The sequence below is a fragment of the Neltuma alba genome, unplaced genomic scaffold (assembly GCF_004799145.2).
Source record: "Neltuma alba isolate B1F8T4 unplaced genomic scaffold, ASM479914v2 tig00010134_pilon, whole genome shotgun sequence".
NCBI lineage: Eukaryota > Viridiplantae > Streptophyta > Magnoliopsida > Fabales > Fabaceae > Neltuma > Neltuma alba.
The window spans coordinates 628,097-643,359 of record NW_021635082.1 but is presented as its reverse complement, the minus strand read 5'-3'; the positions used below and the strand labels follow the sequence as shown (position 1 = coordinate 643,359).

At 33.8% G+C, this 15,263-nt stretch overlaps 3 protein-coding genes and 2 long non-coding RNA genes across 5 annotated transcripts; all 5 read right to left on the bottom strand.

Moving 5' to 3' along the window:
• Nucleotides 1-1,335: 1,335 nt before the first annotated feature.
• On the bottom strand, nucleotides 1,336-6,237 carry LOC114754386 (uncharacterized). The gene is made up of 3 exons (XM_028943153.1): nucleotides 5,743-6,237; nucleotides 5,008-5,534; nucleotides 1,336-1,402 (listed from the first exon to the last, which is right to left on the bottom strand). The coding sequence occupies exons 1-3, from the start codon at nucleotides 6,220-6,222 to the stop codon at nucleotides 1,336-1,338; spliced, it is 1,074 nt and encodes a 357-aa protein (XP_028798986.1). The 5' UTR covers nucleotides 6,223-6,237.
• A 248-nt stretch (nucleotides 6,238-6,485) lies between these two features.
• Nucleotides 6,486-6,979, bottom strand: LOC114754366 (uncharacterized). Its single transcript, XR_003741167.1, has 2 exons — nucleotides 6,775-6,979; nucleotides 6,486-6,665 (listed from the first exon to the last, which is right to left on the bottom strand). It is a non-coding gene; the product is annotated as an uncharacterized LOC114754366 (long non-coding RNA).
• Nucleotides 6,980-7,121: 142 nt separating this feature from the next.
• LOC114754385 (disease resistance-like protein DSC1) lies at nucleotides 7,122-8,944 on the bottom strand. Its single transcript, XM_028943152.1, has 4 exons — nucleotides 8,867-8,944; nucleotides 8,476-8,705; nucleotides 7,245-7,939; nucleotides 7,122-7,141 (listed from the first exon to the last, which is right to left on the bottom strand). The coding sequence occupies exons 1-4, from the start codon at nucleotides 8,942-8,944 to the stop codon at nucleotides 7,122-7,124; spliced, it is 1,023 nt and encodes a 340-aa protein (XP_028798985.1).
• Nucleotides 8,945-9,044: 100 nt separating this feature from the next.
• Nucleotides 9,045-11,574, bottom strand: LOC114754365 (uncharacterized). Its single transcript, XR_003741166.1, has 3 exons — nucleotides 11,511-11,574; nucleotides 10,891-11,400; nucleotides 9,045-9,074 (listed from the first exon to the last, which is right to left on the bottom strand). It is a non-coding gene; the product is annotated as an uncharacterized LOC114754365 (long non-coding RNA).
• Nucleotides 11,575-14,121: 2,547 nt separating this feature from the next.
• LOC114754384 (toll/interleukin-1 receptor-like protein) lies at nucleotides 14,122-14,628 on the bottom strand. Its single transcript, XM_028943151.1, has one exon. It carries the CDS (start codon nucleotides 14,626-14,628, stop codon nucleotides 14,122-14,124), a length of 507 nt encoding a protein of 168 aa, XP_028798984.1.
• Nucleotides 14,629-15,263: the final 635 nt, after the last annotated feature.

Here is a 15,263-nt window from a genome sequence, read left to right as displayed (position 1 = left end):
ATTGTCATGACAAATAATATCATGCAAAGGCAATTTACATGTTCCCATACACAATCAGCATAATAATGGCACATCCAGCATGGGGCAACATGCACAATCACATTAAAGGAAAAGAGTTACTACATTTTGCTCTTTCTTCTATACTATCCCCCTTCCTTCTGGCTCTTTTCTCAATGAACTTGAACAAATACCAAATCCTATAAATTATATAGGCAAGGGCAGATTAATATATATACCCACACAAACACTTATCTATTGTACTAAAACAACAAATTCACTTACTTTTTCTCACCCTTTGCCCCAGTTACAATTCATTAAATTAGGTCTTTGCTTTATGATTGTTTCATAACTTTAATTTATTCTCATACCATTACCCTTTTAAGTTATTTAAAACCATCAGCCAAAACTTATCTCCCTTTAACCAAAATAGAGTTGTCCGCACAAGGAAGGAAAAAATAGTCTATATAATCAAGTTATAATATTTCTAACTCTATACTTTGCCGAAGGGAGTTGTCCGCACATGTGGATAACAAAGTGTTCAGAGGGAGAAGGGAGACGAGTTCTTAAAATGCAACATAATGAATAGCTTTTCAAATGAACTAGAAAAGAAGGGGCTAAACAACTACGTTTTAACGACCTGTTGTTTTTTTTTTTTTTTTTTTTTCTATATTATCCACATAAGATTCAGTTAGGTGTCATCTAGTGAGTCTATATCACCACTTTAACACTATTCATAATAATTCAGCAGATTTTAACATCGTTACACTTCCAGAGACTAACATTCTAAGAACTAAATTTCATGGAGTAAAACCATGGGTTTTAAATTTGAGGGACCAAAATCAAAATAAGCCTAAAAGTCAAAGACCAAAAATTATATTAATTCCAAAAATAATACTCCTCCGGTGCTAAATATAAGACCCCTTTTGTAGTGTAAATTACACTACAAAAGGGGTCTTATATTTAGGAGCAATATTTTCATTCATATATCTAAGCAACTTAAAATTTGAAATATATATCATGGAAATTTTGTCCATTCAATAGTAGAACTCCATTATATCGAGAAACTAGAATTAAAAAGTTTCAATGAAAAAGGTTCTGCACATAAAAGAATGAAAAGAAAAGGAAAATAGTAAACATCCTTTAAGTCACAAACTAGTGACTTCGCTACGCTAACAAAATAGTTTTAGTTTTGCACCAACAAGTTAATTTAATGGATTCATCACAAAAAATTAGTGAATTACTTGGAGAGTAGTATAGTTGTCAAGGGTTGAATTTTTTTCCCCCGAATGAATCAAGGAATGAATTTAAAAGCTTAGAAAGAGAACTTACTCAATTTCATGATATTTTCCTTTTCCCTTTAATTTCTTTCTGTAATGCTATATTGCTACTTTCTCCCCTGTCCCTGAATGACAAAAGAAAGCTAAGATTAGGAGAGTCCATGTTAGGACTTACTTTCAAAAATGATTACTGATATATTAAAAATATATGGATATAAATACCCAACACAATATATGGATGATGATAACTAAAAGAAACTTTTTGTAAATCTCATCTCTACCAAGATTTCTATATTAGGGCGAACCATGGGCATTTGTGTAACATCCGGTATTTCATATACGGAATAAATAAAGACTATGACATGCATGGGTTAATAATTAAAAGAAAGTAATACGTTTAGAGTCAAAATAAGGCAAAGTAAGAGGAACAGATAACTGAACCAAAATTGCAATTATGAGAAGTTTAGTTGTAGAAGTACAAATAAGAGTAAATATCAGGCTAAAAGTATACTTATGAAAAAATGCCCAAAAATTCAAGAAATTCCCCACAAAAAAAAAAAAGAAAAGAAAAGAGGTTTCTAAGATACTTTTTTTTAGGTTTATAGAAATTATTTAAAATGAAGATGTATCAAAAAAGGTATTTAGCCAAAAAGCATAGATTTGGGTGAAATTTTAAGGAGATTATTGAGAACATAACTATTGAAATTATGTAAAGGCCCCACAAATTTAAGTAAAAACTATAGAGCATTATTTAGCCAAAAAGCCAAGCTTATGTTGATGTTTTATGGCATTGCTTGTGGCTAGTATTTTTGGATGTTGGAGTTCAAAATATTAAGGGCTTGGGTACTGAACGAATGCACACTGCTTTGATGATTATAATGATTTAAAGGGGAGTTTGGACACCCCTTATATGCAATTAAAAAAAGTGCGTTCATGCAAGCTGACTTAAACTTATCTTGAGTCCGTAATTTAAAAAGCTAATTCAAATACCTTCTAAATTTATATAGAATTGGAAAATCACACGTGTACGGCTTGTAGAGGACACTATATGGTGTTTGGAACAAGAGAGTTTGATTTCATGATACATTTCCACTTCCACGTTTCAGCCAATGCAAATTGAGCAAGAGGAAGTTTTGCCGAATTTAAGCATTTCAATGAGTTTAGAAGAGGATTTTGTGTAGGATTAAGTCCTAATGCAACGTCGGAACCATTGAGAATGATTTTAGTGTGTACAACTCTCTCGGTCCTAACTAATTGGATGAATTAGAGTTAAGTTTGATTAAATTTGATTCTTCCAACAAGTTTAGAATGGAAAATTGTGTAGAAAAATGTCAAGAGTTTAAGCTTGGAAGCACTATCCATAAAAATGGAATTTTTGTGTACACGTACTCATGTCTCGGCCTAAGAGGAAACTTGGCAAAGAAGCTGGAATTTTATTATTTTGAGTTCAAAAATGAAGTCCTCATGTGAAATTGTATAGGAGTAGCATGAGAGAAGAGTTTTTAGTCACAAGAATGATTAAGCTAAGAATTAAAGTAAACGGGTCGAAGCTAAATTAAAGAGGTCAATTTGAAGAGCTAGGACTTGGGTAAAGGGTGAAGTTATTTATGCATTAGAAAGCGCATACAAAGTTTATATATTAATATAATCTATCCATATGTGCATTTTTGCTAGGATTTGATTTGTGCCCCAGCCTTACAAGGAAGCAAGAACAAGCTAACAGAAGAGAGACAGTTGGAAGGTTTTGCAAGAGGCCAGTAGCTTAACCTTAATTATCATGTTAATTGAGCATTGGTTATTGCATTTTTTGTTCGTCATATTTGCTGTATCTAGGCAATAGAATATATAAATTCCTTTTTCGTTCATTGGTTATGCCATGGCTTGTTCTACATGCTCGATGTATAACCTTAAACGTATTGCATTAAGATGTGGTTTGCTACTTAGATTCTCCAAAATCAAACATTAGAGCAGGCATCTCTAACGGCAAAGGCAAGCTAGTGGACGACTAGTGAAGTTGAGAGCTCTAATTGAAGACTATTTTGATGGTTATATGTTTATAAGTTTTGCTTTTGGTGTGAGCTGTATGTATTGTTTGTTTATGGTTATGTATGAGCTAAGTGATATTACGGTATATAACTCCATAAGGAGGGAGAAAGGGCCATGCCATGAGCATGGCAAGAATGGGTAAACGTATATAGCAGATATTTAATATTTTATGAGTGAGCTACAAATTTGGATGAGTTCTTTCAGGGAAAACGAGATAGCTCCTGAAATTTGTTGGGATAAAAGTACACATCCTGAGCTTTTCAAGAAGTTCTACAATATAATTTTTTTTATATGTAACAAAAAGATATGAATTTTCTAAATCTACCAAACTGGCCCAGATAATTTGAAAAATACTGTACATATTTAAGAAACATTTTCCCTAGAGAGAGAGTTTTTCAAGAGTTATAAATAGAACTTTGAACTAATTCAATTAGATTCTTATAGAATAAGTTATGAATTTTTAAAATTTCAGAAAATTCACCATTTATGAAAGAAAACCTAAGAATCTAAAGAAAAGTTTTAAATTTTGTTTTCTAATTATCTATTTGGTATGAGAAAAATGGAGGAGATGGGAGGGGAAAATTTTTTAAATTGAACTGAATAAAATTTCTCTTCCCCTCCTCTCCATTTCCCTCTTACCAAATAGACCCTACAGAGTTTCATGTTGATAACAAGTGGGTCTTAAATAACCAAATTTTGATAAATGACCATAAATTAAGGTGAGAGAAATTGCACAGAATTTGATATGACCTATAGTATCATTTAGGCCTGTGAATAATACGTACAGATTTTAAAATTACATGTTAAAATATTGGCTTGAGTCTAACCAGCAACAGCAAACTAACTGTCTCAACCCAAAAATCCTAATCTGACCAGCAGATAGACTAATAAGTCGCACCCTAACCCAGCCTAACAAATTCAAGATTCTTCTAAATACGATCCGCTATGTGGAATAGTAATTATAATAAATGTTTGGCATATTGGCTTATTAATGACATAAAGTCTTTTTGGCCAAATTAATGAAAATAAATTATTTCATATAATTAATTGGGGCATAATGGGAATAATATAATAAATGCATTAGTGATTAGACAATGGTCTTACGTTTCTTATACTCCTTCTGTTTTTAAATACAATACATAATTGCCAAAACCACAAATGTCAAGGGGTTTGTTTATATCTGAATAATTTTTATTTTTTTCAAATTTCTTTCAATTAAATAGGGGTATTTTTACAAAAAAAGGGTTTTTTTAAAAAAAAAAAAAGTCATTTTTGAGAGTTGAAGAAAAAAAATCATTAAATAAGGATTTTTTGAAAAAAAATTTTAAAACATCATAAAATTCTGAACTATTCTTATCTATTTTTATGTATTTAAGACATCATAAAATTCTGAACTATTCTTATCTCTTTTTATGTATTTAAGACATCATAAAATTCCTTAATAGAAGTTAAAGATTATGTATCATATTTAAGGACGGAAGGAGTATTTAGGAACTAAAAACCACTCACATTTTTCTCTTAAAAAGAAGAAGGAAGGGAGCATATAATTTCCATTTTTGGGACAAAAATAATTTTCTGGAGAAGTATTATAGTTGCCTAGGGTTAAATAGAAAAGCTTGGGAGGGGGGGGGGGGAATCAACGAGTAGTATATGGAACAAAGTGATAAGAAGCATTATTGGTTACCTATTAAGGAAGCCAAGTCTCGGAGGTGATGGCGCTCTGCTTTCACTCCATTCATCAAAATCCTTCTTACATGCCAGACGCCACCCACATCCCATTATTTTCAAATCATGGAGACCATTAATGATGTTGGTTGCTGGAAACTCGAGTGCCAAATCAAGTTGGCAGCCTCTTCCCCTTGGATGTTGTCGACAGTCTTTTGCGTCGAAAGGATAAAATCCTACGTAGACTCGACAATCATGCACATAATAAGGCGGAGTACCATGTATTTTGGTTTTCTTGCGATGGCAGTCCTCGAACTTCCAATCTACGGAGAAACCTAGCCATGCTTGAGATAAGAATTGGAAAACAATGCATACAGCAATTCCCCAGCGATCTTCATTAGAATCTGCAACAACGTTGGAAGGTATGTCTGCTGTTATGGTCACAAATTCACCCGAGGGATCCTTACCCCAACAATATTCCCACCGTTCAAACCATGTCGGGATTCTTGTCCACAGTGGGAAGTCATAGAAAACGTGAATCGGACCCTGCAGAATATTAGGAAGCTGCATCAAAACTCAGGAAAGAGGAGATTTATATATTTATGAATGGTTTAACAGCAAATAATGAGATCTCACATACAAAATTGATCAAACGATGATTTTTCACTGAGGACTAAGTTCTTTAATCATAATTTAAAATGGAAATAATAAAGAAAAATTAGAAGAGACAAATTTAGATAAAGAGATGAAAAACCTCCGGCGAACAAGATGGATAGAGATGTCGTAGAGCAGATGTGGGTTCCAACAAGTGACAATTGCTTGCAGATATAATTACATTTGGAGGAAGCTCCGGCATTGACTTCAGTCTGCTGCAATATGTCAAGTCTAAGTATTTGAGACTTTTCAAATGAACTATGGACTGAGGAATTTCGGTGATATCGGTGCCCTTCACATCAAAAAAGTATAGACTTCCCATATTTTCACTAAACTCAGGGAGCTTCTTTAGTTTGAAACATCCCATAAGAATGAACTCTTGTAGATTATCCGTTTCCAATCTAGTGGGAAGACTTTTAAGTCTTTTACACTCTTCCAAACTCAACTTAACGAGATTCTTCAATTGTCCAACAGATTCATGAACCTGGACTAGCTTTCTGCATCTATTAAGCAACAACTCTTCAAGGTATGGTATTCTACTGAAATTTGGGGTTTCCCTTAGACATTTGGAATCACTCATATCAATAATCCTCAGCTTATTCCAAGCCTGATGGACAGATAAAACATGACAAGGAGAATGTCAGTACTTTCGAAGTGATGAAATGGCAAGATATGTATATGATGACATTTAATTTGTGTGTGCATATATTATTCAAGATTGTTGCATGGAAGGAAAGGAAAATATACCGGACTTCCTCCCCATAGACTTCTGATTCTGCTATTGCATAATTGAAGGCTTTCGAGATTCTGTAATTCTTCAATTGATGGTAGACAATCCTCAGCATAATCATCCCATCTCAGAAATCTCAATGCAGTTGGAAGAGACTCGAGCTTTCTCAAAAGCTGCACCTTACTCAACTCCAGCAATCTAAGATTTATCATCTTTGAAAAGCAGTTAGGATCCCAATCCGCTTCAAAACTTCGGTGTGTCTTCAAGACTATACTTTGAACGTGTTTCGTTCCCTAATTAATGCACATGTATGAAGATTAAGCATGATGAAAGATAATAAGATATTAAGCAAACAATGCAATATGTAAAGTAACTTTAGCATACTCGGGCAAAAAAATTCACCTTATTTTCTTTCAATACAAGATCGATATCCTCTAATGACCACAATCTGCTGCGTCTACCAGCATTAATTGGATATTCTTCAAAGACAATGTTCCTTCCCATCTCTTGAAGCAAATCATGCATATACAGGCATTCTTTTGAAGCCTCTTGAAGCAACCAATCATAAAAATACGTTGGCAGAAAAATCTGCCTTCTCAGCTCTTGAATCATACTATGCATATCCTGTTCTTCTGTTGCATTTTTTCTTAAATCCGAATTTGAGTGAGTGAAATTTAGCATAGATTTTTCAATTAAAACTTTAATTCCACTTGTTGAATGAAAGCCACGTAATGATTCCAACTTATTTGTCACCTTGAATTTGGCCTCCCTGTTAAAAAAACATGCAATATCTAAAAATATTCTTCTGCAATCTTCATCTTCTAATCCATCATAACTTATGCGAAGTGGACTAGAGGCATTTTCACTCAAACTTTTTGATGCATTTTTCCATTCATTTGCATCTTTTCCGCAAAGAAATGATCCCAAGACTTTAAGTACCAGAGGAAGTCCACATGCATATTCAATTACTTTTTTTGAAAAATCCAAATAAGCTTGTTCTGGCTCGTCCTTTTTAAAAGCTTCCTGATATAAGAGCTTAAGGGATTCATCAGGACCTAATCTTTCAACTTTATACTCTTCAATCTGTCGATACAATGTCGACAACATGTCCCCTCCAGCAGTAATTATTACTATTTTGCTCCCTGCACCAAACCATTCCTTATTTCTGGCTAAATTTTCTACTTGGCTTTCATGGCTGACAGCATCGAGAATAATAAGAACCTTTTTATGGCATAAAAATTTTCTTATTATCTCTGCACCTTTAGAAATATCATCTATAACGTGTTCTCCTAATCCAAGCACAGAAAGAAGCTTCATTTGTAAGGAAACTATGCCAAACCTTTCTGAATCCTCCCTTACATTGTCAAGAAAGCAAGTAGCATCAAATTTGCTTCGGATTGCATCATAAACAAGTCGAGCAAGAGTTGTCTTGCCTATGCCACTCTCGCCCGATATCCTTATGAAACGTGTATCACCCAATTCCATCATTGAAAGGGAGATTATCTCATCTACCTTTGATTGAATGTCTCCAACTAAAGGATCATATTTAGATGGCTTCTTATCATGCCTGCATAGAATAAATTATTAAAATTATGATTAGTCAAATAACAAATGCGATAAAAATTAAAGAAAAATATATTAAGGGCTTGGAAGGAAGAGCATTTTTCTTGCTTAGCAGCATTAAAATTACACCATCATTTAAAGTGATACTTATCCCATTGATTGTTGCAAGGTTAAGCAAATCACCCAAAATTCCATAACCACTCAAACTATTTTATATCATTAACAGAGAAAATCAGAGCGAATTAAATGTCTGATAAATGCCACTATAGTATTTTGATAATAAGTTGCTCAAGTCATCAAGTCTCACTGATTGTAATTAAACCATCATAAATGTTCAAATTTACAACAATTATACTTGGTACCTTCACTGTTTCACATATCACTATTAAAGCAACATTTTTTTTTTACTCTATAAACAAATCCATAGATTTAAGTGAGAAATATAGTGGGAAATATATAAGTCTGTGAAGATAAGAAAACAAGTCAGACAAGTTAAGAAGCAAACCAAGTTTAAATGAGAAGCACTTGGCAATTACGTACCTGATTCTTGCGCTACTTGGATCCAAATCTTTCTTACATACCAATCGCCACCCACAATCCACTATTTCCAGGTCCACAAAACTTGTTTCCTTAGAATGAATAGTCACTTTTCCAATAGTATTCGTTGTTGGGAAATGAAGTGTTAAATCGACTCGGCCGCTTCCACCACTTCGACACCTTTCCTTATCAATGGGAAAAAATCCTTTGTAAGCTCGACACTCAATCTCAGCCTGTGGATTGTTGTCAGCAATTTTTTTAGAATATGTAGCGACGAATGTTGAATCAATTTGGCTGCCTGCATCTGCATGTGTTCGATGTTGTTGTTGACCACCTTCCTCATCATTGGTATTATTATGGGGGTAATATTGGAGCTTCCAATCTATGGCGAAACCTCTCCATGCTCCTGCTCCCTCAGATATGCATTCAAAGATAATGTATACAGCAATTCCCTCAGAATTTGCCAAGTCATCACCAGGTGTGTCTGCTGTTATGGTTACTACATCACCTAAGTCATCCTTGCTACGATGATGTTCCTGTTGTAAGAACCACGACGGGATTTCTTCCTTCCCTTTCGAGTCAATAATAAGGTGAATGGGTTCCTCTGCAACGCTAGGATGCTGTAATAAAGGAAATATCAAATTATGTAATGAGTAAATGGATGATATGATCTTCCCATGTTAAATATTGTTCTCTTTCTTTAATCTACAAAATCTCGCTCCTCTCTTAATAAGGTACTTCAGAGATATAATAAATTGAAATTCACAAAGGAAATCTCATCAATTTAGCCCCCAATCAAATAGTGCTTTTGGGCTCTCTTAATACAAAAAGGGCAACATTTTAGCGTGCGTTTGGATTGGCATCAAACGAGAAAACGCCCCTTGGAACCTGTGCAACGCTGGTTTGAAGTTGGTTTGGAGAATATTGTTGTTTGAGTGGGCTTTTAACTCAACCAACTTTTGAAAAAAAAGGTTAGACGCGGTGGGAAGCTAAACTTTTAGCTTTGGCCGTTACCAATGTGGAGAGAGGAAATAATAAAGATGAGAAGAAAGATAAGAGCATTTAAGTGGGACCTATCTTGACCCAATATTTGATTTTTTTTTCTAAGAAGAAAAAAATTAACAAATAAAATTTAATTAATTTAAGTTATTATTTTTCTAAATTTATCAAATTGTATACCTATGATATATTACCTTTGCTCCTTGATATAAGACCCCAATAGAATAATTTGAATATATTAAAAAAGCTAAATAAATTACTTAATTACATTATATGTTATATGATCTCTTTAAAATACTTATGTATATCCTTAATCTTTTAAAATTAGTTAATTGAGTCTTATATAAAAGCTCATATCATTTTCAGTTATTTTAGATATAAACTTACTTTTTCATTATCCATCCAAACACGTTTTAATTTTTCAAACTGACTTCTTTAAAATGTTAATCCAAACATAAATCATATTATACTGACTGACTTTTTTATACTCCAACTCATGTTTGCAAAAGTCAGAGAAAATAAAAGTTAGTTTTGCAACTGCTAATCTAAACATACCCTTAGTAATTGAATATGAATCAAGAGGTTTATCCTACACGACTAGATTGATGAGACAATGATTATTTATATACTGAATTCTTTTTTGTTCTCAATCTAACATAGTGAGAGTAACTCTTGAAAATTAAGGTTGTCAAAATCAAGAGTTTAAGCAAGCTCATAATAAAGACGACATAAACTCGAAGTGTAAACTCTTAAGAGTTTACTAATTTATCTTTATCAATAAATAATTATTAAACGTTTATGATTAAATAAATAAAATATAAAATATAACAACCATTTGATTTAATTATATTTTGAATGTAAATCATTGAATTTTTTGACTAAAAAGCAATTATATTATAAAGTTAAAGATTAAAATATTTGTAATATAACTTGAATAGGAGAGTCCATAGAGAGAACTCTTTAAAAATTATCATGAGAAAGTATCAAATCATTATTGAAATCAAGCCCATTACTATTGATAATTTATTATACTTAATATAGAAAACTTTTATAAAGTTCAAAGATTGTATCAATATTAGTTTCTACCTTTTGATTTTTGTTTTGCTTTGGATTGGGTCTTCTAGCACATTCTCTAGATAGAGTTCTACCCAGTACATGTTTAGCTTGCTTAACTCGATAAAAGCAGTAAACTTAGAAAGTCAGCTCGCAAGCTTGACAAAAGTACGCTGAATAGGGAAAAAAAATTGGGAGAGAAAACTAAAAGAAAACATCAATTTTGCTTCCTAGAGAAAATATTTTTTTTCCTCCTAGTTCTCCCTTATTTTTTATTTCCTCTACCCCATATTTTCCTCCCAATCCAAACGAACCAAAATATAAAGGAAGAGGAAGAAAAACAGAGTATGAGATAGAGATGACAACCTTAGAGCCACGCGATTCAATGAGATGCTGTAGATCTGATGCAGTGGATGTCATGAAATGATCCTTCCTTGCACGAATAATTGAGTTTGGAGGAAGCTCCGGTATTGACTGAAGCTTGCTGCAACCTCCCAAGTCTAAATATTTCAGATTTTCTAAATTAATTATGGATAAAGGAATCCCGGTGATCCCAGTGTCCCTCAGATCCAAGAAGTATAGCCTTCTCATATTTTTACCGAACTCAGGTAGCCTCTCAAGCTTTGAACATTCACCAAGAATAAAAACCTCCAGATTATCCATATCCAAGAAAGTTGGAAGAGTTTCAAGATTTGTACAATATCTTAAACTCAACTCAACTAGTTTCTTCAGTTGTCCAAGAGATTCATGAACCCGAATAAGGTTTTCGCAATGATCGAAAAATAACTTTTCAAGGTTTGGAGTTCCACTGAAATCTGGAGTTTCTCTCAGATCACCAGAATTGCTTAGATCAATGGTTCTCAGCTTATTCAATTCCTGACCAACATATATTATACGAGAACAAGGAGAAAGTATTAGTATCTTCAAAGTCCACTGATAAGATATATGTCTACAGAGTGTAGTATCTTCATGAAAGAAAAGAGTACCGGTGCTCCATTCCAAAGTCTAGTGATGTTGCTGCTATGCAATTGAAGGCTTTCAAGATCATATAGTAGATCAATTGATGGTGGATAGTGCAAAGCATAATGATCCCATCTTAGAAATTTCAATGCACGTGGAAGATGATTGAGATTATGGGCAAGCTTAACTCCGCTCAAGTCGAGTAACCTAAGATTCTGCATCTTTAAGAAGCATTCTGGGTGCCATTTTGCTTCAAATTGGTGATTTAGATCCAAAACTACTATACTCTGAATGTATTCCGTTCCCTAACAAACATGAATGAAGATGCACTAAACAAGATGAAAGATAATAAGATATCAAGCATATACGGATATCTTGCAGTAAATAAAACAACTTTGGCATGCATATTCGAAGACTGACCTCATTTTCACTCAACACACGATCAATGTCCTTTATATTCCACAATCTGCTGCGCCTACCAGCATCATTTGGAGATTCAAGATAAACAACGTTCCTTACCATCTCTTGAAGAAAATAATGCACATGCAGGGATACTTGTGAAGCCTCACGAAGCAGTTTATGATAAAGAAATATTGGCAAGAAAAAATCGTTTCTCATCTTTTGCAGCCTATCATGCATATCTTGACCTTCTTCTCCGCTATGTCTTGAATCTGATTTTGATTGAGTGGAACTGAGCAATGATTTTGCAGTAAGAACATCTATTGCATCTTTGGGATGGGAATAGCATGTTTCCAATATATTTATCACTTCAAATTTTGCTCTCCCATTAAAAAAACATGCAATATCTAAAAATATCATCTTCCACTCTTTTTCTAATTCATGATAATTAATCTGATGTAATCTAATCATCTCCTCGGGCAAACTTCTCCTGCATTTTTCCAATGCGTCTCTCCACTGAGATTGCGTTCTGCCGTGAAGAAATGACCCCAAGATTTCAAGTACCAAGGGAACTCCATGCGCGTTTTCAATCATTTGTTTAGATAGATCCAAATAACCTTCTTCAGGCTCATTCTTTTTAAATGCTCTCTGACAGAAGAGCTTAAGGGATTCATCTGGATCTAATGTTCCAACTTCATATATTTCAAACTGTTTATACGTTGTCAACAAACTTTTATCTCTAGTAGTTATCATTATTTTGCTTCCCAGTCCGAACCACTCTTCACTCCCAGCTAAATTTTCTAGTTGGGTTGCGTGACTTACATCATCAAGAACAATCAGGACCTTTTTATTGCGTAAACGGCGTTTGACTACCGATGCTCCATTAAAAGAATCATTTATATCTCGTCCAACTAGTCCAAGACCAACAAGAAGCATCCTTTGTAGGTAAACTAAGCCATGGCGTTCATGAATTCCCCTTATGTTGCTTAGAAAACAACTAGCATCAAATATCCTACAGACTTTCTCATAAACAACTCGAACAAGAGTTGTCTTGCCCAGGCCACCCATTCCACATACCCCTACAAAACTTGTATCATCCGAGCCTATTTTTGAAAGGGATATAATCTTGTCTGCTTTTGATTGAATGTCTCCAACTAAGTTATTATAAATGTCTCCAACTGAACGATCATAATTAAGTGGCAATTTATAATATACTTTGTTCGACACAAATTCCGCAATAGATTCAACAATTTCTGATTCATTCCTGCGTTGATCAAAAGATTAATATTCTGTTAATTTCAGTAAAAATTATTGGGGGAGAAAAGCAAAATTTTCTCAGTGAGCGAGTTTAGCATATAGTTATATGGTCTATGTATGAAGTTGATATTTCTAACTCAAACTGTATATACAAAACAATACACATGCAATCAATAGAGTCAAATTTATTTATTAGAGAACATGAAATCGCAATAGAAGGCTCCAAAACATAGGACAATTACAATATCATTTAAGGTGACATTTATGCCACTCAATAAAAATGTCTAAAAAGTGTCATCCCCGTGTTCTTGTTTTGGTTCTGCTTATTTTAATTTTTTTTCCTTAAACCATTAAGTATCTACAATTAAATCACCAAGTCAAAGTCATGCTATTTTGCTTATTTGTTGATTTTAAATAAGTTCTGTTTTGCAAATGTTCACATATGTTACTGGTTGCCTAGCTGTAATTTTGGCTTTGCAGGCGTATTTTGTGTGAACTTAGAACTACTAGGAAACAAATAGTATACGCTAAAAAAGTACCAATTTATGGGGAAAAACCTAAGAAATGAATTGTCTCGAACAAATAGGGAAGAATCAAAAAACAAATGCATCTCTTTTATAATCTTAACTAGCATGAGTAATCATTAAAGCAAATAGAAGAGGGGTTTCAAGCGGACAGTCATTATGATTAATATATTTCCTGCAGAGATTTTTCGTGAAAAATTCTTTTCCTTTGGATGGTCCTCCTCACTCTTTCATTTATTTCCAAGAAGATGCGCAAGACTTTTGCTTCTCTCAGATATTTCATGCGCGTTTTATTGTAGTGATGATGAGAGTAATTCATTTTTACGGCTAATATAATTGACATCTTCATTATCAGCTAAGTTATAACAATCGTTAGTATTTCAAAGTTTGAAGAGAAAATCGCACACATACAAAGTCAAAGTGGAATAGAAAAATATAAGATTTAAGAAATGAAAACTTACCCAACAATTTCTGCAACCCAACCGCGCAGATATGAAATCTTAGTCGACGCTTCTCTCCATCTTCGAATTGTATCAACTGAACATCTAGCTTCATGTTCCTCAAAAGCTGCGGCTATGCTTCGTCTCTGATGTCGTACGTCTGATGGATCTATGCCATAAAAAACCGGAACAACTATTTGACCCCGGTCGTCTCTTGAATCTACGATAGTCACCAATTCCTCCAAACACCACCTGGAAGAAAAATAGTTTTCAGTGAGCACAACGATGGCGATCTCAGATTGCACAATAGCTTGGCGGAGTTGATCAGAAATAAGTTCTCCTCTCTCCAAGTGCTCGTCATCCCTGAAAGTGTAAATTCCTTGGCGATCCAACGCAGAGCATAAGTGAGCAGCAAAACCATATCTAACGTCTTCCCCTCTGAAACTCAAGAAAACATCATACTTTGGCGATGTTGAAGGGGAAGAGGGACCAGGAGCGCCAGTGTCGGGCCTTGCCAGAGCCATACAAGGGCTGGTCGATAAGATGGTAAAGGTAACAAATTAATTGAATCCTCTTGATCGGGATTTTATGGAATAGGTATTCCAGCTTTTCCTTTGTCTTCTTTTGGTCATTTTCAAATTTTATTGTGCCGTGAAATAGAAGAAATTAAAGAAAGCATTTTAAAAATTAAAAGCATGCTCACACTTCTAAACTTGTCCCAAGCCCGCCAACAGTCACCAACTAAACCCAAGCCCACTTGATCAGGTCACCGCCCCCTCCCATCCCATTTTTTCTGCTTGCCTTCTTAATATTAAAAAAAACAAGCTAGCTTTTGGATATGCAATCACTGGAGAAATTACTTTGAAGAGAAAATTATCAAAGTGTTTTGTCTATTATTTAAAATTTAAATACATTATTAATTAGTACTACTATTTTTTTTATTTTCCCTTCATCTCTTTTTCTATTTATTATATTCTGTCCTTTTTGTTTTACTATTTTTATATAAATTACGAGTATTCTAGTAAAATGGCATTATATTTATCATAATTTAGTCTATCTAATCATTTCCTTAATGTTTAATCCATATGAGCACATGACTATTTCAAATGAACCAACACCGTGAAATGATGGCCTAGTTCATTTTACGAATAAAAGCTTA